At 48.0% G+C, this 24,205-nt stretch overlaps 1 protein-coding gene and 1 non-coding gene across 7 annotated transcripts in view; both read left to right on the top strand.

The window, feature by feature from the left end:
• The window catches only part of Pemt (phosphatidylethanolamine N-methyltransferase), a 90,364-nt gene that overhangs the window by 53,254 nt on the left and 12,905 nt on the right, over positions 1–24,205 (top strand). For 5 of the 6 annotated variants that reach the window (XM_036196013.1, XM_036196018.1, XM_036196014.1 and 2 more), the window contains one exon: positions 17,253–17,368. The exons of the other annotated variant lie outside the window; for it this stretch is intronic. In XM_036196013.1, coding sequence (XP_036051906.1) covers positions 17,253–17,368 — 116 coding nt within the window. The remainder of the gene's footprint in view (positions 1–17,252; positions 17,369–24,205) is intronic. 6 annotated transcript variants of the gene reach the window in all.
• Trnak-cuu lies at positions 14,381–14,453 on the top strand. Its single transcript has one exon. It is a non-coding gene; the product is annotated as a tRNA-Lys (tRNA).

Below are 24,205 nucleotides of genomic sequence, written 5' to 3'. Positions count from 1 at the left end.
GTGATCCCTCAGCAGTTCATTCTCTAGCGTCCCACATCTACCTTTGTAGGACCTGAGGGACTGCAGGTCCAGTGAATTCTCTGCCGGATGCCCTCTTGTGGAAAGGAGATAATGGGCTGGGAGTTAGGATAAGTCACATTATGGGTACCAGGAACCAATTTGTTCTCCATCAGAGGGCTCTAAAAAAGTTTTTAAATTGATAATTAATTTGTGTATGTGGATGTTTTGTCTGCCTTCATATCTATGTACCACTTGCATGCCTGGTGCCCTTGGAGGCCAGAAGATGTTGGATCCCATGAAACTGGAATTATGGTCAGTTGTAAGCTACCATGTAGGTGCTGGGATTGAACCCAGGTCTTCTGGAAGAGCAGCCAGTGCTCCTAACCACTGAGGCATCTTCCTGTTCCCCTGAGGGCTTCCTAAGACAGCCAGCTGCTCCCTGGCTCCTCTTGCCTGGATCTTTCCTAGAGGTCACAGCTGGACACAAAGATGAAGTCCTGCCTTAGTACAGCTCTGTGGCCTTCTTCCAGGTCTGCAGACATTCCCCAAGCCTCCTGGAAGGTTACTTTCCTTGTACTCTTGTTAACCTGTGCGAGGCTGTCCATACCTCAGATTCCCTTCCTAGAGGAGCCTTAAGAAAGGCCTGGCAGCTGCCTGCAGGACCCACTGACAGACACCTCTGTAAACATCTGCTTCTCTGCCTTGCCACCCCACCAGCAGAGCTGTAGGCCTCAGGGTCTCAGGAGCCAAGACCTGTCTCTGCCTTCCCTCTTCATCTCTCAGCCATCTTATCTTTCCCCGGCACCCCCACCCCATTCTAGTTTATTTTCTGTTGCTGTGATAAACACAACTTTGAGGAGAGAGGGTTTATCTCAGCTTCCCATCCATCATCAAGCGAAGTCATGGCAAGACTCCAGTAGAAACTGAGAAATGAGGCTTACTGTAACAGGAGCTGTAATGGTCTATGTATATCAATTGATGAAGGGTTCTAGGGGAACAGACTCACTGATGCAGGATAAGTTAAATCCAGTTGCAGAGTCTTTGAAAGCTGGAAACTATCACACGCTGCTTCAAGCAACCTGGTCTGGTCTTCATCAACCAAGAGAGCAAAACTCACGTTATCTTCCCTTTTAAGTAGTCACATAGGCAGATAAGAAGCACTGCCTCTATCAGGCCAGATTGCCCAAGGTCATGGGCGGAGCAAATTCCTACTACACTTCCCCTTTTTGTCTAAATAAGAAGGTTCTAAACCTAATATAAAACTATATACAATAAGAAAGATTATCAAGTATTGTCCAGGAGAATGAAAGGGTAATAACATAAACAAAAATGGAACTATAACCAACAAGAACAGCATCAAGAAAGAAACACATACTAAATGTCCAGACCATAGGTAAATGGCAAATTACAGAGATTACTCCAATAGCTGTTCTATCCTGAAGAATCTAAATCTTGTACCTGGTATGCTAAGATACAACTAAGATACGAGAGGATTGTAACTGTAACTGTCTAGTCTTCAACCCTGTCAAAGACCTGAGAAGGAAAATATTACCTGTGAACAGGAAGTGCAGGCAAGCAACTTCCAAAACAGTGGAAGAAATGACAGAGACAGCTGGCTGCCTGGACAGTCACCCAGTGTTTCTCTGCAACACTGGGGCACCACTCTTGGCTACAAGCCTAGAATACCTGACAGGCCATTCTCAGCATGATACTTTGAAAGGCCATCTTACCCTGTCTTGGCATGGTTCCACGTCACTTTTACTTATGTCCTGCTTGTCCAGAATGGACAGCGAGCTTGGGACTCTTAATCCCAGGGTCATGGGTTCATGCCCCACACTAGGTGCCAGATAATGGGTAAAGATGCTGCTAACAGCCTACTGCCTTGCTCACTGGCCTATGCTTAGCTAGCTTTCTTATTCAGCCCAGATCCACCTGCCTTGGGATGGTGCTGCCCCACAGTGGGCTTTGCCCTTCTGCACCAATCATTAAACAAGGTAATTCTTTGAAGACATGGATACAGGGCAACCTCAATTGAGGTTCCCTTATTTCAGATGGCTCTAGGTTTTGTCAACCTTACAGAAATACTAACCAAAATATACATATCCCCTGCCCAAAAAAGACAAACACCAAAGCCGGAGACAGAGAGAATCATAACCAATGGATAGGTGAGCAATTTGTACAGTGGTCCTGCCCAAGGCTGGTGATGGGGGCTACAGGGCTAGCTGTTGAGAGGCAGATGTATCCAGAGGTCTGCAGCCTTAGGGTGAAAACTCTTTAGGTTTGGGCAGTTCTCAGGAGGAAAATCTGTATGGTTGGAGTAATGCAAGGGGCCACAGGCTCTTGAAATCCATGGAAGCTGGCTGGTGGGTAGAGAACACAGTTTCATGAATTCTTTCTTGTAATATGTCCGCTACAAGGGTACCAATGGAGCTCTCTGTGGAGGTGACAGTGTTCCCAGGACCCCCTGCTCCAGGAGGAAGATCCAGCAGCACCTAGATGGCTTTTGAAACTTAAGGGTGGGTCCCTTGCAAAGTCTGAGATTGTTGGGTAGCCAAGCACAGAGCCTGAGGTCAGCCAGGGGAAAAGGTGCTGGTGATGTAGGTTCATGGCCTTTGCTCACCTCCACCTCCAGCTTGCTGGGTTCAAGAAGATTTCTGGGATTTGGGGAGATGTCCAAGTGCAGATGGTTATGAAGGCTGATGGACAGCTCTCCTGGGGATTGGGTCTGTGCAGAACTTCCCTATCACAGCAGGAGCCAAGCAAGTCAGGTCATCCTCAGAAGGGCTGTAACTGGGACAAAACACTGGGTCTGATGCATTTGCTCACTGCTCTTGGACAAATCCTTTTGTGAGATATGTTGCTATCCCTGGTGGGGATGGAATCAACAGAGTGTATATGTATGGTTTACAGTAAGTATAATGACCTCATCAGGTCTCCTGCCACAGAGTAAGACAGTGCTAGGGGCTTTGGTCACATGGAACAGAATGACAGAACTGGGGGAATCATCACCACTTCTTTCTCTGTGTGTGTTTGTGTATGCATATATATACATGTGTGTGTGTGTATATATATACATGTGTGTTCAGGGGCCAGGGGTTAATATTGGGTGTCCTGTATCACTCTCCACCTTATTTTTTGAGAATGAGTTGTGTGCTGAACCTGGAGCTCACTAATTTGGCAATACTAGCTGACCAGCAAACCCAGGGATCTTCGTGTCTCTGCCTTCCACAGCACTAGGATTACAGGTACACACAGCCGTGCTCAGCTGTTTTTCTTTTTTTCCTTATTACATGGATGTTGGGATCCAAACTCAGGTCCTCTTGTTGCATGGCAAGCTCTTTACAAACTGAGTTATGTCTTCCACTAGAAGCATACCCATCTCCCACAAGCCTCTGTGAGTATTTTTGTGAGATCCTGTCCCTACCCCCATCCAGCTGCCCTTCATCTACTTTCTGTCAGTAGACAACACTGCATTTTTAGAAAGTTTTTATTTTTTTTAAATTATTTATTTATTTGTTTGTTTGTTTGTTTGTTTTGTGTAGCTTTGTGCCTTTCCTGGAATTCGCTCTGTAGCCCAGGCTGGCCTCGAACTCACAAAGATCCTCCTGGCTCTGCCTCCCAAGTGCTGGGATTAAAGGTATGTGCCACCACCGCCTGGCTAGAAAGTTTTTTTTTTTTTTTTTAAATAAGTGGAATTATCCAGTATGTTTTGGTCCAGTTTCTTTTACTCTATGGTGGTGTGTGATGGTCATTGTTGATTCTTTCACTAGTTCCTACTGCAGAGTACTGTCATGTATGTGTGTGCACACTGCATGCTGTCACTGGTTCTTACTGCATAGTACTGTCATGTGTATGCACACACTGCATGCTATCACTCGTTCTAGATTCCTGATCCTTGAGGAGAGGTTTGATGAGGACATCCCATTTGGGACTGGGTTCTTTAAAATCTCTTACTCTCTGCACATTGTCCAGGTGTGGCTCTCTGTTAATTCCCATCTGCTGTAAGTAGGAGCTTGGGAATTCATGTCTCCATCTTTCACAGCACTGGGATTATAGTGGGTTGAGCAAGACACTGATCTATGGGTATGGCAGCATGCCATTAGGAGTTGTTTTATTGCTATGTTCCTTTAGCAGAACAATAGTGTTAGGTTTCCCCCTAGGCCCATGGCCTATCTAGTGTCAGGTTGTTGCCCACTTTAGCAGAGTCAGGCATGGATTCCATCTTGTGGAGTAGCCTGAAATCCAATCAGAAAGTGGTTGGTTACTCTCATAATGTTTGTACCACTATTGTACCAGTGTATCTCGCAGGCAGGTCACTTCGTAGATCTCAGGGTTTGTAGCTGGGAGACACTGATGATTATTTTCTCTTCTGGTAGTGTGCAGAGTACCTTCCAGTACCATGAATGCTAGTCAGTAGGGGTGAAGGCTCTAGTTAGGCACCAGCTCAACTTCTCTGGTGGCATATGTAAGTCTTGTCTTCATAGGTCCTTACTATCAGGCTGTGGAGAATAACAAATAGCCTTAGCAAAATAGTCTGTGATGTTTGAAGGTTTCCATGGGCCCCTTTGGTCAGCAGCTCAACAAGATGTAACCCATTCCTGGCACTGGCGGTTTTACTTTTACTTGATGGCATATGATGTCTCATTGGGGCCTCATCACCCTGGTTATTTGCTGATGCCATTTAGATTCCTTTCCTCTGTGTGTGTGTTTTAGGAAGCTTTGAAAGTAGGTTTCCATGTGTGTAGTGTTGGCTATTCCTCCTCACAGCCTCTCCTTCGCCCCCTCCATTTTTGTTCCTCCTGGGCTAGTTTCTCCTTTGTCTAACAGTGTGTTCTAGCTCCCTTTTCTTGGGAGAGCCTCTCCTCTCCCCTAGTCCCTTACTAGGTACCTAACCTCTGTGGTTATTTAGATTGTAGTACACATATTGAAGGCTTAATAGCTAATATCCACATATAAGAGAGATTATACAGTTGTCTGTTGAGATCTGGGTTACCTCAGTATGTTTTTTGTTTTTTTTTTTTAGCTCTGACCATTTACCTGAAAATTTCATGATTTCATTTTTTTAACAGCTGAGTGGTATTCCATTGTGTAAATGTAACCACATTTTCTTTGTCCATTCATCAGTTGATGGACATCTAGGCTGGTTCCAATTTCTGGCTGTTATGAATAGAACAGCACTGAACATGGCTGAGCGAGTGTCTCTGTAGTAGGATGTGGAGTCCTCTGGGTAGATGTCCAAGAGTGGTAGAGCTGGATCTTGAGGTAGATCTACTCCCAGCTTCCTGAGGAACCGCCACACTGATTTCCATAGTGACTGCACAAGTTTGCACTCCCATCAGCAATGTGTGAGTGAGTGTTCCCCTTACTCCACATCCTCACCAGCATGAGCTGTCATGTTTTATTGATCTTGGCCATTTTGACGGTATAAGATGAAATATCAAAATAGTTTTAATTTGCAGTTCCCTGATGACTGAGAGTGTTGAACATTTTAAAAAAGAGTTTCTCAGCCATTTGTGTTTCATCTTTTAAGAACTGTTTAATTATGTTTCTTTTTTTTTTTTTTTTTTTTTTTTTGGTTTTTCAAGACAGGGTTTCTCTGTGTAACTTTGCGCCTTTCCTGGAACTCACTTTGGAGACCAGGCTGGCCTTGAACTCACAGAGATCCACCTGCCTCTGCCTCCCAAGTGCTGGGATTACAGGCATGCACCACCACTGCCTGGCTAATTGTGTATCATATTTTTAAAGTGAAACATATTTGTTTTCTTGGCGTTCTGCTTTCTTAGTTCTTTATAACTTTTAGCTATCAATCCTTTACCAGATATGTAATTGGTGAGGATCTTTCCCCGTTCTATAGGCTGTGCTTTGCCTGAGTGACGGTGTCATACAGAAGCTTTTCGGTTTCATGAGGTCCCATTTACTAATTCTTACTGCCTGTGCTGTCGGTGTCCTGTTCAGAAAGGCTTTTCCTGTGCCGTGAGTTCAAGCCTCTCTCTCACATTCTCTTCTATCAGATTCAGGGAATCTGGCCTTATGTTGAGGTCCTTGACCCCTTTGGAGTTTTGTGAAGGTGATACATAAGGACCTATTTGCGTTCTTCTGTGTGCAACCATCCAGTTGGGTTTTTTGTTTGCTTCCTTTAGTTGCTAGTACTTTTAGAATTATTCTGGGAAACTATCCCTAAGTTCAAAATCATGAAGATTTATATCCCTGTTTCCCTCTAAGAATTTAATGGTTTATATCTCATCTTCAGATAGTCCCATTATTTTGACTAAATGTGTGAGGGTGCAAGGCAGGATCCCTGCTTTATTCTGTGTGTGTGGCTTGTGAGTGGTGGTGTGTGCTCTCAGCAGCCTGAGGAGTTCCCTCCCCAGGAACCTCCACTCAGGTAAAGCTGAATTCTTGACTACTCCACAGAAAGGAATTCCAGGACAAGCAAGGGTAACTAGTTTATTAAGTAGAGATAAGGGAAAATACAGTTTTCAGATTGAAGAGCAGGTGTGTTAGAGAGAAGAGGGAGAGAGGGAGGAAGGGAAGGAGGGGGAGAAGGGGGAGGAGAGATTATTTGGTAAAAAGACCTTCTATATTTAGGGTGAGGGTGTAGGTTCTCAGGAGAGGGTCACACTTAGGTGTCTTCACAGTGACTGGAGAGATAGCTTAGTGGTTAAGAGCACTGGCTGCTCTTCTAGAGGACCTGGGTTGGATTCCTAGCACCCACATGGCAGCTCACAACAGCCTATAACTGTAGTCCCAGGTGATCCAACGCCCTCTTCCGGCTTCCCTGGCATATACATGGTACATGGAGGCAAAATACTTATACACATAAAAATAAAAATATAAAAAGTCCTTTAAAATATAAAAAAATCTTTTAAAAAGTGAACTAGCAAATTTTCCTAAAATAATTATATATAGGATTCTATGCCTTTTAAAGTCACATTGTTTAAAGGTTGTAATTTACATCAAGGTTAAAAGATTAAACAAAATTTGTCAAAACACATGAGCTGGTTTACCCATGTCTTTTATCTGGTCGAATCTCCTCTCGTCAATACAGTGTGAGGAGGCTTTGGTGGCAGATTGCTTAGACTCAGATTGGGAGAGGCGTGCTGACATAGACTCAGGGCCACGACCCTCAGCCCTGATGAGCACAGTGTGCTATTTCTAGCAACCTAGTCTGAGGTGTCTAGGAAAGCCTGTCTCTGTTGGCCTCATTAGCTGTGTTGAGGATGCTTGACTCTCAACCAGATCCCAGGCTGACGGGCTTCATTCTCTTCCCATGGCCCCTTAATCGTCAGGGATCTTCTTCCTGCCTCATCCGCCCATTGCCTCAGCAACTCTGCTGAACTATTACTCTTTCCCTGCTTGTTTGCTTTGGTGCCCGGTGGAAAAGCAGTTGATGAGCATAGGGAGTTTCTGGATCCCGTATGTTCGTTTTTTTGTGCTAGCACTACACCGTGTGGATTACGTTGCTAGGAATAAGTTTGAAATCAGGAAGCATGTGGTCTCCCAGTCCTCTTTCTCAGGATTGTGTTGGCTCTTGGGTTCCCTACCATCTGAATGGTAGTAATCCTGTTAATTTCTGCACGGAACCCAGCTGGGATTCTTCTGTGCATGCTTTTTAACTGAACGTTACCTCCTGGAGTATTCTGCGATGATTGTGTAGGCATCTCCTTCCCACTTGTTAGCAGAGTCATTCTCAAGGGTGCGGCTGCCCATCCCTTCCTGATGGACTCAGGAGAGGGCTCTATCTTCATAAGATGCTACAGGCAGTTCTGTAGCCAAAATTAGAATCCAGATTGAATTAACAATCTGACAGACTTCTTCTTCAGGCTTTCTCCCTCCCTCTCTCCCCCCTCTCTCTGTGTGTGTGGGGGGAGGCAGTGTCTCCCTGCATTACAGAACTGTAGGAGGCCTGCCCACCTTGCCTCCTGCCACAGCCCCTTAGGTAGAAAGTGAGCTCAAGCAGTGGGCTGACTGGAAATGGCAGCCGGTACTAGATTGGCCAGGGTTTTGTGCCCTGATTGCCAGATGTGACTGGGACCATCTCCAGGCAGTCCACTGCATAAGTGAATCTGCACAGGGGGAAGGGGCTGGCTCTCTCATCAGGCTGGTTTTCGGAAGCAGAAGATAATTTCATCAGAGGTGACCAGCTGGGTTCCATGACGGTAACTTTTAGAGGATTCAAAGTTCCAAGGAGGAAAATGTTTCCTGGTAGACAAAAATAGGCCTCAGAAAGGAGCTAGGCAGTCAGTGCCTGAATGACAGGCAGTACTGAGTGTTGGGAATGGCAACTGAGAGCAAGGCCACATCAGCGTGAGTGCAAGAGGGAGACATGTTGGACAGGGAGGCCTGGGTGAGAGCTTGCTCTCTGGACCAGGAGCTGCCTGGCTCATCAGAGTGATGAAGGGTACTGCTGGGTGCTGCTGAGCTCCCAGGCCACAACACACAGGCAGAGGGAGGAGTGATGGTCCAGACCCTGCCAGTGTGTGTGTGAGGCGTATATCAGCTGGCTGAATGCACAGGTGTGTTCCTACCCCTGCCCTGGGCTAGGAAGCATGCACATATGAGGTGAGCTTTCTCATGCTTCTGGCCCAGGCCCTCTAGGACTGTTGGGACAATGGATGGTGGCCTTGGCAGCCTTAGCTGTGCCTTCAACACCTCTGGGCCAGAGGGATCCAAACCCAATCCCACCCTAGACCCTATCTGCCAAAAGAATAGGTAGTAGAACACTAGGTCCCCCACTAAGAGTCTGTTTCTCTGGAGTCCCTGGGGCTAGGGAGACAAGAGCCATGTATCCTCTGGAGCGTCTCCTCCTCTTATCTAGTGCCATCTTGCTCCATGTGGGGGAAGACTGCACCCTTCCTCTCAGGGACCAAAATGAAACAAATGGCATCTCCCCCAGTGTGCGCATGCTCCCAACACATTCTCCAAGAATTCCAAGCACAGTGATTCCTTATCCCTCACAGTGACTCTGAGGCAGATTATTATTAGTTCCATTTTACAGAAAGGGAAGCTAAAGCAAAGAGACAATGAGTCACCTGCCAAGGCGGGGTGAGAGGAGCTGGTTCTGCAGCCCGGAAGCCAGTACTCCACGTACCCGTGTTCTGCTGGACACCATCTCGATGCCTGGCAGCTAGTTCTACAGTAAATACAGCCTGTATCCTTTCCAATGGGACATTTAAAATATTCCCCTGGGGCAGGAGAAGTGGTTCAGCAGTTAAGACCACTTGCTGCTCTTCCAACGACCCGAGTGCAGTTCCCAGCACCCACATCAGGTGGCTACAACAACCTGGAACTCCAGGTCCAGGGGCTCCAACTCTCTCTTCTGGCCATCCATACACATCACACCCACCCAGCACCCACCCACATCCACAAATGAAAATTAAAAATTAACCTTAAATTAAGAAAATCTACCCTCACTAGCCGTTATCTCCAGGATTTTTTGGAACTGTGAAAAGTAAGCAAGAGGATTCTTCCAGAAAATAATCTAGGTCCTCCAAAGCAGCTCTGCTGGCTTTGTAGCTCTCACTGGATTGGAAGAGCCCGCCTGCTCTCATTAGTCAATTCCACTGTGCCCAGTGGCTCCCTGTGGGAGAAGCTCACGCTGGTGTTTTCAGTAATGAGGCACATTTGGCTTTAATCACACCCATGGCATAAAAACAAGAGCACTATTGCTATGTTTTTGTTTTCTTTTCAAAGCACCTTACTTTCTAACTGTTACTGACCTATAACAGCCCCCAAGTAAATGTTGAGTGTGTGAGTAGAATGATGCATGAATATGAATGGATGGATGGGCAGGTGGGTAGCTGGATGCATGGGGGCGTAAATGCATGGTTGGATAGATGAATAGGTGGGTGGGTAGATAGGGAATGGATGGATAGAAGGGTGGGTATGGATGTACTGACAGGTGGATGGGCAGGATCTATATCAGTAGATGAACAGATTACTAGGTGAGTGGATGGATGTTGTGGGAGAGTATTTCCCATAGCCGTCTTGAGCTGGAGACTGACTCTGTGCTTGAGGTTATGAGCACTAAAAGTACACTCACAGGATATCCTGCAGACCCTGACCTTCTTTGCTTCTACCCCTGACAAAGTTGTCAGCATTCCTGGGAAAGGGCCCTAGAGGACACAAGTCTTTGTGACAATAGAATAAATAGAAACATCTCCCAAGCACTTTTCTGGTCCTGAGCTAAGCACATTTATAGATCTGGAACTCCTCAGTAACTATGGTAGGTAGTTATTTCAGCAAGGTCACCTCGTTTGTAAAGACTGACTTTATGAACCGGGCATGGGCCTCACACCTTTAATCCAGGCACGGAAGCAGAGGCAGGAGGATCTCTGTGAGTTTGAGGCCAGCCTAGTCTCCAGAGTGAGTTCCAGGACAGCCAGGGCTACATAGTGAGACCCTGTCTCAAGAAAACAAAAGACAAAACAAACAAACAAACAAACAAACAAACAAAAGACAGACTCCATGATCTGAGCAGGCTGCAAACCGACAGCATAACCAGGCTTTACTTGCTTGCACTGGAGCCTCCTGGGGCCTCCTCTTACACCCAGCAATCCTAGGGTCTGTGTGGCAGGGACAGGTGACCACGGGAGTCTGAAAGCTCCTGGCTCTGACATTATGAGTTTGCGCCCAATAGGATCTTCACAAAGACAGTTTTCTTTCCTGTGGACACTGACCAGGATTACATGTTGCACAGGTTCTGACAGCAGACTAGGTTTACATACCGAGGGTTTGGGGAGTGTGAGATCACTGTAAGCCTGCTGGAGGCTGTGTGAGCCTCTGTCATACATGAGCAACAGGGAAGATTGCTGGCCACATAGAGTGGCTGGTACAGTGATCTCTCATAAAGATTTTTCATCACAGACTGGGAGCCAGAGAGTTAATGTGAAAACTCAGAATGTTTAATTGTTAGATAAAATATGTTTAGTGCTTTGAATTTGACCAAAACTCATCATGGACTACTGGTTAAGACCCCAATCTGAGGCCAATGGTGTAGTGCCTGGTGACACCAAGAACAGAACTCTAGAAACTTCCAGTGAGGATCATCCCTTCCGGCTAGATTGGCAGGTGTGTGGCCCTCTAGGGAGAGGCACACACATGTGCTACTGATATGGCCAGGATGGCATCATTGCCATGGCCAGAACACCTTCCCAACCTGGGTGGGTCCTGGAAGAAAGAGAATGAGGTCCCTGCTCAGGTAGCTATAGACCCAGGGAAGATACAGCATTCATACCCCCTGGGAGAGACACTTGTGCCAGATTGTTCCTGTCCATCACCTGGTCTGACTCTCCCACCATACAAGGAGGTAGCTGACTCAGTGGGGTAGCAGGCTGGTGACAATCATATCCATGGACCTCTCCCCGGTGCATGATCTCAGTGCTCATGGGTTGTTTCTAAACTGTCAGCAGCTTTCACTGAAGCCCTGGCACCTTTTCTTGCCTCTTGGATGAAGTGTGTAGTTCAGCATCCAGAAAAAGGACAGCAGAACAGAGTCACCCTGGGATCTGGGAGTCTTCACAGGCTACAATTTGATTGGCTCAAATAACAGCTTTTGAATCCAAGTGATGGGGTTATTCATAGAACTTGCTGGCTGCTTTCCCCTTTTCTGTGAGGCCTTTGGTGCCATTTTGTTCAAAAAGTACATTCCTCACTTACTGTCATAGGCTAAGTGACAGATGGAGTTGGCAATATGAGTGAGGCCCAGGTGTCACAATGCTCAAGGATACCTCCTCTTGTGTCCAGAATACCAAAGGCTGGAAACAGCAGAGCTTGGTGTCAGGGACCCAAGGCCTGTCTGGGCTTATCCAGGCTTAGTTTGCTTGGCTACAGGATGGCCTCCCTCCTGCTTCATGAGAGTATTCTTGCAGTGTGGGCTTCAGCAGGCCTGCCATGTACCCTTGGGTATTTAGGGGTACATACAGAAGGCCTCATTAAGCCAGGAGGAAAGACCTGCCTTCAGGGAATGAGGGAGGGCCTGCAGGGTCCATATCATTGGCAGCCAGCCTCACTCTCTCATCTGACCCTAGAGGTCAGGTCCAGCAAGGATGCGATTTCTAAGGACTTCCTAGAGTACATTGTCCACACAGCGAAGCATACATACTGAAGCGCACATCTGTCTCAGTCCTGACAAATGTCACCACAGCCCCCACCAACAGTAGGACCCTTCCATTCCCTTTGGGCTTCTTCCTAGGCCATTCCCAATGCCTTGTTCACTGCTTCCATTCACCCAATATTGGGATTCCTCCTGTTCTTCCTTTTTTCCCTCCCTCTCTCAAGGAAGTCTTCCAAACTGTGGTTCTCCATTCCATGACCTTTGTGTGATATAGGTTATGGGATGGTCCCTTAGGGATAGAGTTATGTTATTGTGTGATCCCACATGTCCTTAGACTTTATATCTGAGAATATTATCAACTGGGAGAAGAAAGATCAGTGAACCAGAGGTGGGTAATCCAGTGACCACAAGTGTGTTGGCTAATTCTATGTCAACTTGACACAAGCTACATTTATCTTAGAGGAGGGAACCTCGATTGAGAAAATGCTTCCATAAGATCTGGTTGTGGGGGATTTTCTTATTAGTGATTGATGGAGGAGAACCCAGTCCATTGTGGGTTTTACCATCCTGAATTGATAGTCCTGGGTTCTATAAGAAAGCAAGCTTAGCAAGCATTTATGATCAAGCCAGTAAGCAGCACCCCTCCATGGCCTCTGCATCAGCTCCTGCCTCCAGGTTCCTGCCCTGCTTGAGTTCCTGCCCTTGCTACTTTGGATGATGAACTGTTAATGGAACTGTGAGTGAAACAAGCCCTCTCCTCCCCAAGTTGCTTTTGGTCATGGTGTTTCATCATAGCAATAGTGACCCTCACTAAGACAACAAGCAAACATGATGATTAGGTGTTTGGAAAGAAAGACTTCTAGGCTGGGGCCCAAGGCCCCAGTCTCCGTCTCTGCACTTGTGGATGGGAATTTCCCATGCATTTGGCTTGTTTTGAGATCAAGGAAAACAGCAGCTGATGCTTTATAGTAGTTTCACTAATAACAGTAGCACTAACTAGGGTTACCAACCCCTCCACCCATGCAAAAATTCCCTGGGCTGAGCCCACCCTTTCCCTCCTTATCAATCCCAGCAATTGCACTTGGGTGTATGGCCAGAAGAGAGGATAACACATGCCCATAAAGAGCTTTAGACGTGAGTGCTCACTACCATCATTATTTAAAACAGTCAAAATGACAATTCTCTGATGTCCACCACTATTGGTGAAATTATTAAGGCCACTCCATGTAGTTAAAAGGGAGGTTTATTTTGTGGGGTAACTTACAAATGAAGGGATAGGTTGTAGGGTCTGGCAAAGGTATGGTGCTGTCTGGCGGCGTTCTCTGGAGAACTCTGCTCAGTCTACCTCCTGCGTCCAGCGTCCCAGAACCAAGAGAGACCTCCTCTCTATCTTGGGTCTTCCGCTTCCTCCTCCGCCCCGCCTTGTGGGCGTGACCATTACCGAAGCCTTAATGTGGGTTGGAACTTCCAGGCCAATGCTGGGATGGCTATCCACTACATCTCCCACTTTTGTCTAAATAAGAAAGTTCTAACCTAATACAAGACTATATACAAAGAGATGGTTATCAAATATTGTCCAGGAGTAATGAGGGATAATGACCTAGATAAGTTGGAATTACAATAAGTGCAAACAATATCAAGCAAAAAACACATAGTGAAATCCAGGGAAGTCTAGAGCATGGGTAGGTGTTACAAAGATCATTCCAAAAGGTGTTCTATCCTAAAGAACCTGAGTCTAATACTTAATATATTCTATCTAAGATATTATATATGTATATATACTAAGTTGTAACTATAACTGCTAATCTTCAACCTCATCAAAGACCTGAGAAGGAATATAATAATACCTGAGAAATGGGAGAAAGACGCAAGCAACTTTCGGGAGTCTTGCAAGAGTAGACAGAGACAGCTGGCAGCCTGGACAGTCACCTAATGTTTCTCAGCATCGTTGGTGCATTCAAATTGGCTACAGGCCTAGAGTATCTGACAGACCATTTTCAGAAGGAGGAATTCTGAAAGACCATCTTACCTTGTCTTGGCAAAGTGTAGTGGTCGCTTTCCTTGTGTCCCGCTTGTCCAGAAAGGACAGCATTTTTACTGTCAGCAGTTGAGGCAAGGGCAGTTCTTTGCCCAGTAGGCCATTTTGTGCCAAGAAGACAAACTTCCAAATGGAAATGTCTTAGAAGCCCAACATTCTCTCGGGATCAAATTGGTGCTGCCAGGAGCAATTGTGTCTCACGTCAACAGAATTCTAAGTTATTTAAATGCCATATTCTCTAGGTCCATGAAGTGTTTGAAGATTACCTGTCCTTTGGTCTGACACCAGCCCGACTAGCTCAGTCGGTAGAGCATGAGACTCTTAATCTCAGGGTCGTGGGTTCGTGCCCCACGTTGGGCTCTATTGGTGAAATTATTAAGGCCACTCCATGTAGTTAAAAGGGAGGTTTATTTTGTGGGGTAACTTACAAATGAAGGGATAGGTTGTAGGGTCTGGCAAAGGTATGGCACAGTCTGGCGGTGTTCTCTGGAGAACTCTGCTCAGTCTACCTTCTGCATCCAGCATCCCAGAACCAAGAGAGAGAGACCTCTAATCTATCTTGGGTCTTCAACTTCCTCCTCCACCCCGCCTTGTGGGCGTGACCATTACCGAAGCCTCAATGGGGGTTGGAACTTCCAGGCCAATGCTGGGATGGCTATCCACTACACACCACCTTGTGACTGGACAGGGTAATGTTGCATCAAGGACTCGAATCTATATACCCTTTGCACAAATTGCAGGAAGCCACCCACAAAGGCTGTGGGTCTGTGTGAAATGTTGGCATGGCAAATCATTGGAGATGGAGAGCAGACTGGTGGGTAACAGGGGTGGGGAAGAAAAATGGGGTGGGTGGGTGGGTACTGAGGGGTCTAGGCTTTTCTGTGGGGTGATGGAAAGGTCCAAAAGAAGTCACAGAGGTTGTGGCACTAACAAAACCCTTTTGAGTTTCAGCCCAAACACAAACACATGAAGAGGTCCCAAAGAGTATGCTGAGGTGGCTTTAGGCCATAGGCATTTGGATCCCTGCCCCCTTCCCCCCAGCAAGGCCCTCCTTCCTTCTTCCTTCTAAGAGAGAACTCAGCCTCCTATGGGGTTGAGGTGAGGGGTACCTTCCGGAAAGGTCTAAGGGCTGTTTGCCTTCCAAGAGACCTGGGAAGTGCACCAAGAATGACAAAGGAGAAGGCCTGGGAGAGCCCTCCTGAGAGAGCCATTCCTGCCCTTATGTGGGCTCGAGGATAGCATCTCCAGGGATGCTGGAGATGGAGAATCAGTGGCCCTATGCCAATTAGTTCATCAGTAGTACCTGGAGCTGGTGAGCACTTCCCCACTAATTAGCTTCCCAAAATGGCAGGCCAGTTTGGGAAGTCAGCTGGGCAGTAGACAGTGACTGTGGCGCCAGGATGATGATAGATGTAGTGATGGACCCTGGTGTCCTGTGCCCCAGAATGGTGGGATGAAACAGTGCAGCTCTATGAGAAATAGTCTCTCCTCAGCAAATAAAGATCACTGGCAGTGTCAGCAATGTGGGGGTCCTTGGGGGCCCCCCAATGGATATACACTGCTTATGGTGGGGGTCTGGTCTGGGTGAGCCATAGTAAATTGAAAATATCAAATACCATAAATAAAAATTTTATCTGGGGGCTTGTAAGTTGGCTCAGCAAGTTAAGGGGCTTGCTGCCAAGCCTGATGACCTGAATTCAATCCCTAGAGGCAGCACGGTAGAAGGAATGAACAATTGTCTTCTGACTTCCACATCTATTCCATGGTATTTGTGTGTGCATGCCTGTGTGTGTGTGTGTGGTGTGTGTGTGTGTGTGTGTGTGTGTGTACAGGTTTCCATAGTTTTATGCAAATATAGTAGTAAATATAAAAACAAACAGACAAACCCCACTGAATGTATTTAAAACATCTAAATAAGTATCCAGCTCAGCCGCTCCTGCTGTAACAGGCCGAGCTGGGGAAGACACACAACCTATTTTATGATAAACTGTTGACTAGCTCATGTCATTTATTGACTAAGTGTCCCCCTCCCTGACAAAAAAAAATTCTGCCTGCATAGCCCACTGTAGAGGAGCAGTCAATTCTCTCATGATCGATGGGCTGTACCCTGACACTTCAGTGCTGTGAGGGAATTAGATCACATGTCATAGTCTGGAAAGAACTGAATGTAAATTTTGAGTGTGGTTTCCACCAAAAACATGACTTTTGCACCATTCTAAAACTGAAAAATTCCAAGTTGAGTTGAGGGCCATCCACGCACACATACATGCGGACACAGAGATACACGGACACACACATTCACATGCATATGCACAGACACATGAACGTGCACATGTGCACATACAAACATACATGTGCACACACATACATATTCATATTTAGGTCTTGGGGGGATAGCTTGCTTTCATAATTAGGCAATCAGAGTGTATGTTTATCCTTTGGCATCCTCCCGACCCCTTCCTCTCTCCTCTGCATCAGCAGAGAGCTCATCTGAGCACCTGGGTCAGGCTCAATGCACCAGGAGCCCAGTGGGGCAACCCTAGCAACCCGGATGTAGATGTGTGCAGGGAACTCAGGGGTGGGGTCTGCAGAGAGACGAGAGAGCTGCCTCCTTTCTTCTGGCTGGCTACTTAACATTGAGAGTTGAGATGTGACTAGTTGGGTTCTAAGACTAAAAATGATACATGTGCAGTCTGAACCTTTGGGAGAGGCCAGGCTGAGCAAAGTGGGGATGGAGGCCTGCCTTTCCTTTGTCTTGCCCCTTGAAACAATCCTATGAGAGTTCCTGATGGCGACAGGAAGAAGCTTGGGGCCACCATTTTGGGGCTTCTTTGTTGGTGGTGTCTTGTCTCTTTCTGAATAATAGGAGCTTTGGAACTGCATGAGATGGGAGACAACACAGCTCCCAAGACAGCCTGAGAATTGAGTCCCCACATTTAGGCATGACTGCCAGCCTGTTAGCTACCCCGTCCTGCCTACACCAAGGGATGGTGGAGAACACCCCGAGATGCCGCTGACTCCCAGTTGGCCACAGCTGCCGCACCGCTATCATTCACCTTCTTTGGAACTGGGCCTGGGCACTCAGACCTGCTTCTTCCACCCTTTCTGTTCCCCAGCAAACACCTCACCTCTCACTCTTATTCTTGGCCCTTCATGCAGGTAGCAAGGTGGGAGCAGAGAACTCGCAAGTTGAGCAGGGCCTTCGGTTCCCCCTACCTAGCCTGCTATTTCCTGGGCAGCATCATCCTGCTTCTGAACGTCCTCCGCTCCCACTGGTAAGCCCTGGGCAACCATGAAGGCTGTTGTCCATGTGAAAGTCATGGTCAGCAGGAGAGGGAGGGCCAACTGGTCCACCAATGTTTGGGAGTTCTATGTCGGAATGTCCAGGGAGCACTGCTCCCAGAGGCCTCAGGCCATTGTCAGCCACCTGGATCTCTGTTGGCAGAGGCATCCTTGTGATTTTGGATATGACATTTCATTGTCCAGTGAAAGGGACAGCTTGAGCAGAGGGACAATACTTGGGGAGATTCTCCTTGCTTATATCCCCATCAAGGAAAATGGACAGAGCAGTTGATGGTGTAGATGGTAAGGCTAGCGAGCTGAGCCTCTGCATAGACCTCCCTCCCTAGAGTGGGCCTAGCTGAGCTGTGCCATAGGGTCTCAGGCTGTGCAGGAAGACAGTGGAACCCATTGTTCAGATGTGGCTCAAGACTAGTTTGGCTACTTCTGAGCCTTGTGTCCACTTCTCAGGTCCCTTGGATTCATCACAGGCCTTGTGCATACATAGGCTGGAGGAAGTCTGTATACTGCTGTAGGCAATAAAGAAGGTGGGGTGGGCAGGACAGCAACTCATTTCTGACTTGCTGTTGCAGTTTAGAAGTAGAGAGTGCTTGGCTGGAAAAGTACCCTGTATGGACCGATCACCGAGGCTTAGATAGGGCATGCACCCTGGCCTGTCCATTCCACTTATCTTGGCTTGGCCCTGTAGGTGCAGGAGGCACCTATGAGGTGGCTATCTAGTCACCCAATGTCTGGAGTGTGGGAAGCCAGGCAGGGATATGAGTGATGGGCCTAGGTCCCTCATACTCACATTCCCCATGGTGGGACACCCTAACTGCAGACCCTTGTCTTTTTTCCCTTGCTGTGAATCAGGAGTGTAGGGTGGGGCAAGGGTCCCACTTAGCTTGTCTCTCTGCCAGAAGCTGGTCTATGCGTCCTGGCCCTGAGGGCTTGGGCTGCTCAACATCTCCAGGCTGGACAAATACTACAAATGTCATCATCCTTAGAGGGAGCAGGTCCTTTGACACCTATCCTTGGTTGGCACATAAAGAATCTTTTGTAGGGTGGCCTTGTCCATCCCCACACAGGGTAAAAATGTGGCTTAAGGCTGCACATCTGATTTCCCCATGCCACGTGACTAGTCCTCCATTCTGCTCTCCATTCTCCAACCTGATGAAGTCGGTCTGGTCTGGGAATGCTCTCTATGAGCTTGGCCAATCAGCTGTTCCCTTCATAGGCTCCTTTAGAAATGGGTGCCACTAGGTGCCTGGTAGGAAGGCATCTTTAAGCTCCTCAGACAACCTAAAGAGCCCATGTCCATCCCAACCCTTAAGGGAATCTGTCAAGTCAGAGGTCATTCCCCTGCCCAGGTGCTTTCAACCCAGCAACCTCAAAGGTCATTTGAGCTCTCACTCCATTCTGTACAGTTCCAGCCAGCCCTGCCTACCCCAGTCCAGGTGCCGTGCTGAATGGGCCATCTCCCCCTTAGCTGTGAGAAGTCCTTTCTGAGTACACCTCTCACTTGGTCCTGTGGGGTCATAGCCCTCATTCAGTCCTTCTGTGGGTTTTATTCTTAAGTACCTTTGTGAGGATGGGGTCTCCTGACAGAGCAAGATCAACCCAGTCTACGACACAGCTGTGACAAGCCTGGCTGATACCCGGATTGCTCTCTAAAGTCTCCCAGCTATAATTAGGTCATCTGGTTGCTCTGGGCTCTGCTTGGCTTCCCAAACCTCACTCTAGTTTGTTTTGTTTGTTGTTTGGGGACAGGCACTTACTCTGTTGCCCAGGGCATCTGGAGCTTACTTTATAGACCAGGCTGGCCCTGAGTTTGTAGCAATCCTATCTCTCAAGTTCTGGGATTACAGGCGTGAGCAACATGTCTGGCTTCCTTGCCTCTCTCTGAGGACTCTTGGGGGGGGCCAGGGCTTCAGATGGGTTCTGTGTCCCTTCCCATAATGCAGGACCCCTAGGGGAGAAGGGGCTGGGGCTCAGAGTGCAGAGCTGGAGGCCAGCAGCATTCCTTCCCAGCAGGCCCCCATTCACCTGTGGCCCAACAAGGCCCTTTCTGCTGCTTCCTCTGCAGCAGCAGAGCCTGAGGAACACCCAGGCCCCAGCTGGGAAGTTGGAGAGCTTTGGCCCTTGGGAAGTAGGATGCCTGTCATAAATGCTATGTGGGCAGACCTGGAAGCTTCTGGGGTCTCCTTCCTGTGGCTGGGTCATGGGAGCAGCCTTGGAATGTGTCAGTTCTTACTGTCCTAGCCAAACAGTGGTCAAAAATTTAATGGGAAGCACTGTGCCCCTACCCATTTTCAAGGGTTTAGTTCAGTAACATTAAACAGTTGGGGTTTTTTTGTTTGTTTGATTTTTTTTTTTTTTCCAAGACAGGGTTTCTCTGTGTAGCTTTGGATCCTGTCCTGGAACTCACTCCGTAGACCAGGCTGGCCTCTGGGATTAAAGGCGTGTGCCACCACCGCCAGGCTCGGTTATGTTTTATAACTTCACCACCACCAGTCATCTCCAGAACCTCTTTATTTTACAAAGCTGAAACTCTATACCATTTAAGCACTAGCCCCCTCCCACGTGCTGGCCCTGGTTCCCCTCTCTGCTTCTGTCCCTCATGTCACTTCTCCAGGGACTTTGTGTAGGAAGAATCAGGGAATGTAGCCAGTGTACTGCACTCAGCGTAACGACCTCACGCTGGAGCACATGTCAGAACTTTCTCCTCCACAAGACTTAGGGATGTTCTGCTGTGGGGGTTAATGCAGTTCTGCTCATCCATCCACCTGTGACACACTTAGCTCCCTTGAGAAGTACAGCTGTGGGCATGGTGTACAAGTATCTGAGTTTCTTAGTTCCTTCGGGTGTGTTCTGAGGAGTGACATTTTGCATCCCAGGGTCACTCTGTTAATGTTTCAGGGACCTGCCAAACTGTTTTCTACAGTGGCTGCTCTACTTTGCATCCCACCAGCAACTCGGGAGTGCTCCAGTTTTTCTACACTCCTCCCAGCACTGAGCTCCCTGTCTTTTTTTGACTGTGACTGTCATAATAGAGGGGTAACATCTTGCTTTGGCTGTGACAGGAAGGTGTTCCAAGCATCCTTGGCTCAACAGCCTTCTCTGGATTCTACTGTGAATCAAAGCCTTCCTGGGGGAAGGTCCCCAGTCAGCCTCAACTCTGTTCCTTAGTGCTGGTGACCCTGAGCAGGTTACCTCTGTGAGCTTTGGCTTTCTCCTCTGTGAAGTGGATTGGTAGCCTCTTCTTGGAGGGTGTTGGTGGGAAGGCAGGAGCCAGGGTGGGTTCATAGGCATGCATGCCTGCATGTGAAGGGACTTTATTGGGGCACCAGGGCCAGGAGTGGGGAGCCAGGGAATGGTATCACAGCCCAGCTCGGGTCCAGGTAAGACCATGAGGAGAGGATTCAGTGGATGGTACAGTAAGTTGAGCATGGTGGTACATGCCTGTGGTCCCAGTTACCTGAGAGGTTGAGACAGGAATAGTGACTGAACCCAAGAGTTTAAAGCCAGCTTGGGCCATATAGAAAAAAAACAAAAATTGCCAGCTGGTGCAATGACTCCTGCAAGAGCTGGGGAGGGTGCTTCTGTGTCTGGATTAAACACCTCCTCAAGCGCTGGACTCCAGCAGAGCTGGAAAGACCCTGTCCCTTTGGTCCTCTGGCTGTATCCCTGTAAGACAAATCTTAAACAGGTCTTATAAAATAATAATAATAATAATAATAATAATAATAATAATAATAATAATAATAAAACAACCCTGGAGCCAGATATTGGGGTAAAAGCTGAAAGATCAGAGAAACAGAACAAGCCAGCCACTTTCTTACCTCTACGAAATCCTCAGCCTCAAGAGAGTGAGCTCCTGTTTCCCACACCTTATATACCTTTCTCTGCCCAGACATCACTTCCTGGGATTAAAGGTGAGTGTGCTTCCTACTGCCTGGCCTCTGTGTCTAATCTAGTGGCTGGCTCTGCCCTCTGATCCCCAGATAAGTTCATTAGGATACACAATATATCACCACACACTCCTTCTACCCTAGTCCCAGTATCCTAGTATCTCACTATAACCCATCTGTAGGTCTGTGTTCTGGGTGTAAAAGTACACACAAGCTAATAGCTGGTATGCAGTTTGGTGACACTTGTGCAGCCACCTCTTTCTGGTTCTCAAACATTCCCCAAATGATGGCCCTATGCCCATGCAGTGGCTACCATGTCCTACCGGTCTCTGCAGTGCTGGCCTGCCTTGGTCTCCCGGGGTCAGCCTGGTGCTTGTTTCTTCTTACAGTGCTAGAGATGGAGTCCATGCTCCATACTGCTAGGCCCGTGCTGCACTGTCAGGCTACATGCCAACCCTGGTTCTGGATGCTTCCTCTGATTTTGTCCTTGTCACCTGGGATGATATGACCCCAGATGGTGTGTGCCTCACTGAGGCGGCATGGTAGGAGAATATGTGCACTTGAGCCAAGTCTGCCTGCCTCTTGCAATGCCAGGACTCCGCGGTGCTTGGCGAGTCTCTAGGACTATGATGTATCAGCTGGCCTGCACTAGCTGGTGGTCTGAGAAGAGACCAGGGCAGATAAGCTAACTTGCTATTTGGAGGTGAAGGCAAAGTCTATACTCAAGGGAGCGATTAGCAAAGAACTGTTTGTTCTGCCTGGGCTCTGGCTGGGTTCTGGCTGTGCCTTGAGTGAGGAGAGAGCCTGCTGGATTGGGAGGCATCCATTGAAACCCCTCCCTCAGCAGCCCCCTGACTGCTGCCAGCCTGAGCTGCAGCCCTCTCCCGGGCCACAGGCTAAAGAAAGGCCTCTGGTAGTGTGGATGACCAATGAGGCTGGGCACCAGGGAACCACTGGAGCCTCTTCTGCCCTGCTCTCTCTTAGTGGAGGTCCCTGTGCATGGCTGGAGAAGCAGAAAGGGAGGCTGAGTTGGGTTTCATGGATCCCAGGAAGGGAGGATGGAGAAGACCGGCCAGAATGATACCCAAGCAGAGCTGAATCTGTCCTCTCAGCTGGGGCCCCAACACAGCCTGGAGTTCTGAGTGACAGTGCTATGTGTCACCTTTCACATGGTGAGCCTGAGGACCTGCTTGTTCACAGGACAGGAGAGGCAGGACCGGCTGGTGCCTGCCTCCTACCCATACTGCTGCCCTCCTCCTGTGTGTATGAGACCCTCTGGATGCTGCTGGGCTCAGGGAAACCTTGGGAAGGTGCTCTGGTTAATGTGGTATGATAGCCAGGGCCTTGCTATAGGGGATAATGTGATGAGCATTTGATTTACTGTGCTCTGTATTAGGAAAATAAGCCCACCAGATGCCTCGTTGCCCGGTCTTACTTGGCTTGGCTGGACTGTGACGAGCAGCTGAATGAAGCCTAGAAGGGGAGTTGAGGCCACCCTATGCATGGCTGTCTGCAAATGCAGCCCACTAGTGAAGCCATAGAAACACAGGGACAGGTGACTGCCTCTCTGGAGCTGCACACCCCTTAAATGGTCTGGTGTGAAGAGCAGAATGCAGGCAGCTTCCAGTCTCCAAAACAACCAACCAACCAACCAACCAACAAACCAACCAAACAAACAAACAAACAAAAAACCAGAACTCAAGGGGCTGGAGAGATGGCTCAGTGGTTAAGAACACTTGTTCTTCTAGAGGACCGAGGTTCAAATCTTAGCACCTACATGGTGATTCACAATCATCTGTAACTCCAGTTCGAGGGGATGTGACTTCTGGCTTCCACAGGCACCAGACATACAAGTAGTGCACAGACATATACATGCAGGCAAAACAACCATGCATATGAAATAAATAAAAATTTACATAAAAATGGAACCCAAACTCCAGGAATGAATCTCACCACTGACACCCAGTGCAGAGTAGCTCTGGAGGAAAATTGCTCCTGCTACCCAACTCTGCCCTGGAATGTGGTTACAGAGCACTTGCTTCTAGTTAATTCTCCTGTGGAATGGACTGTGCTTCCGTGACATATGAAAACATATAACCAGCCACCTAGTTGGGCATTAATTCTAATGTACCTCCATGTGTGGGCCACTAGGCTAGAATGAAACACACACACACCACATACACACACACACACACACACACACACACACACACACACACACACACACACCATCTCAGCAGGTGCGCACCCATGATGCACTTTGCCTCTCTGCCCAACCACCAGAGGAAAGTCCACCAGTGGTGCAAACAGAGCCAGGGGTGAGCCATCCTTGGGCACAGGGGCACTGAGTCTTTGAGGTGTCTGCTATGGGCTCCAGACAAGGTCTGCAATCTCCTTCCTTCCCAGCTGAACCAGAAATCACTGGTAGGAGAGTCGTTTCCAGCAGGCTCTCCCTCCACAGGGACCTCAGTCTTTGGCCCTCTGCTCCACCCAGTTGTGCACATTACAATTGTGTAGCCCCTTCCAAATGCCTCTGTCCTGCACTTTTTCTTTTCTGAGCCTCAAGGCATCTAGCCTTGGCCATTCCTTATTCTGGAATAGTCTTTCTGTAACATCCTAACCATGTGAATTCTTCCTCCAGATCTCAGCTGAAGCATGAGGTCCTCACTCAATACCCACATTATCACCTCAGCTAGCACAGTGTCCCACGTGCTTTGCATTTTCCCAGAGTTGGTCATGGGTTAGCCACAGATTGCTCCTGTCCTTCCACTCTCTACAGTCTGGAGCTGTGAACTTCTTGGTGGATGCAGCCCAGCAGCAGCAGCCTCTTAAAGGAGAGACCGATAGGTTCCAAGTCTGTTTGAAGCATCCTTCCCCTTTTCTGCCAGGAGTTGGCAGCTCTTATGTGGTCACTGGTGAGGT

Source organism: Onychomys torridus, chromosome 8 (assembly GCF_903995425.1).
Source record: "Onychomys torridus chromosome 8, mOncTor1.1, whole genome shotgun sequence".
NCBI classification, from domain to species: domain Eukaryota; kingdom Metazoa; phylum Chordata; class Mammalia; order Rodentia; family Cricetidae; genus Onychomys; species Onychomys torridus.
Note: the sequence above shows the minus strand (reverse complement) of the source record. Positions and strands in the feature narration are given on the sequence as shown.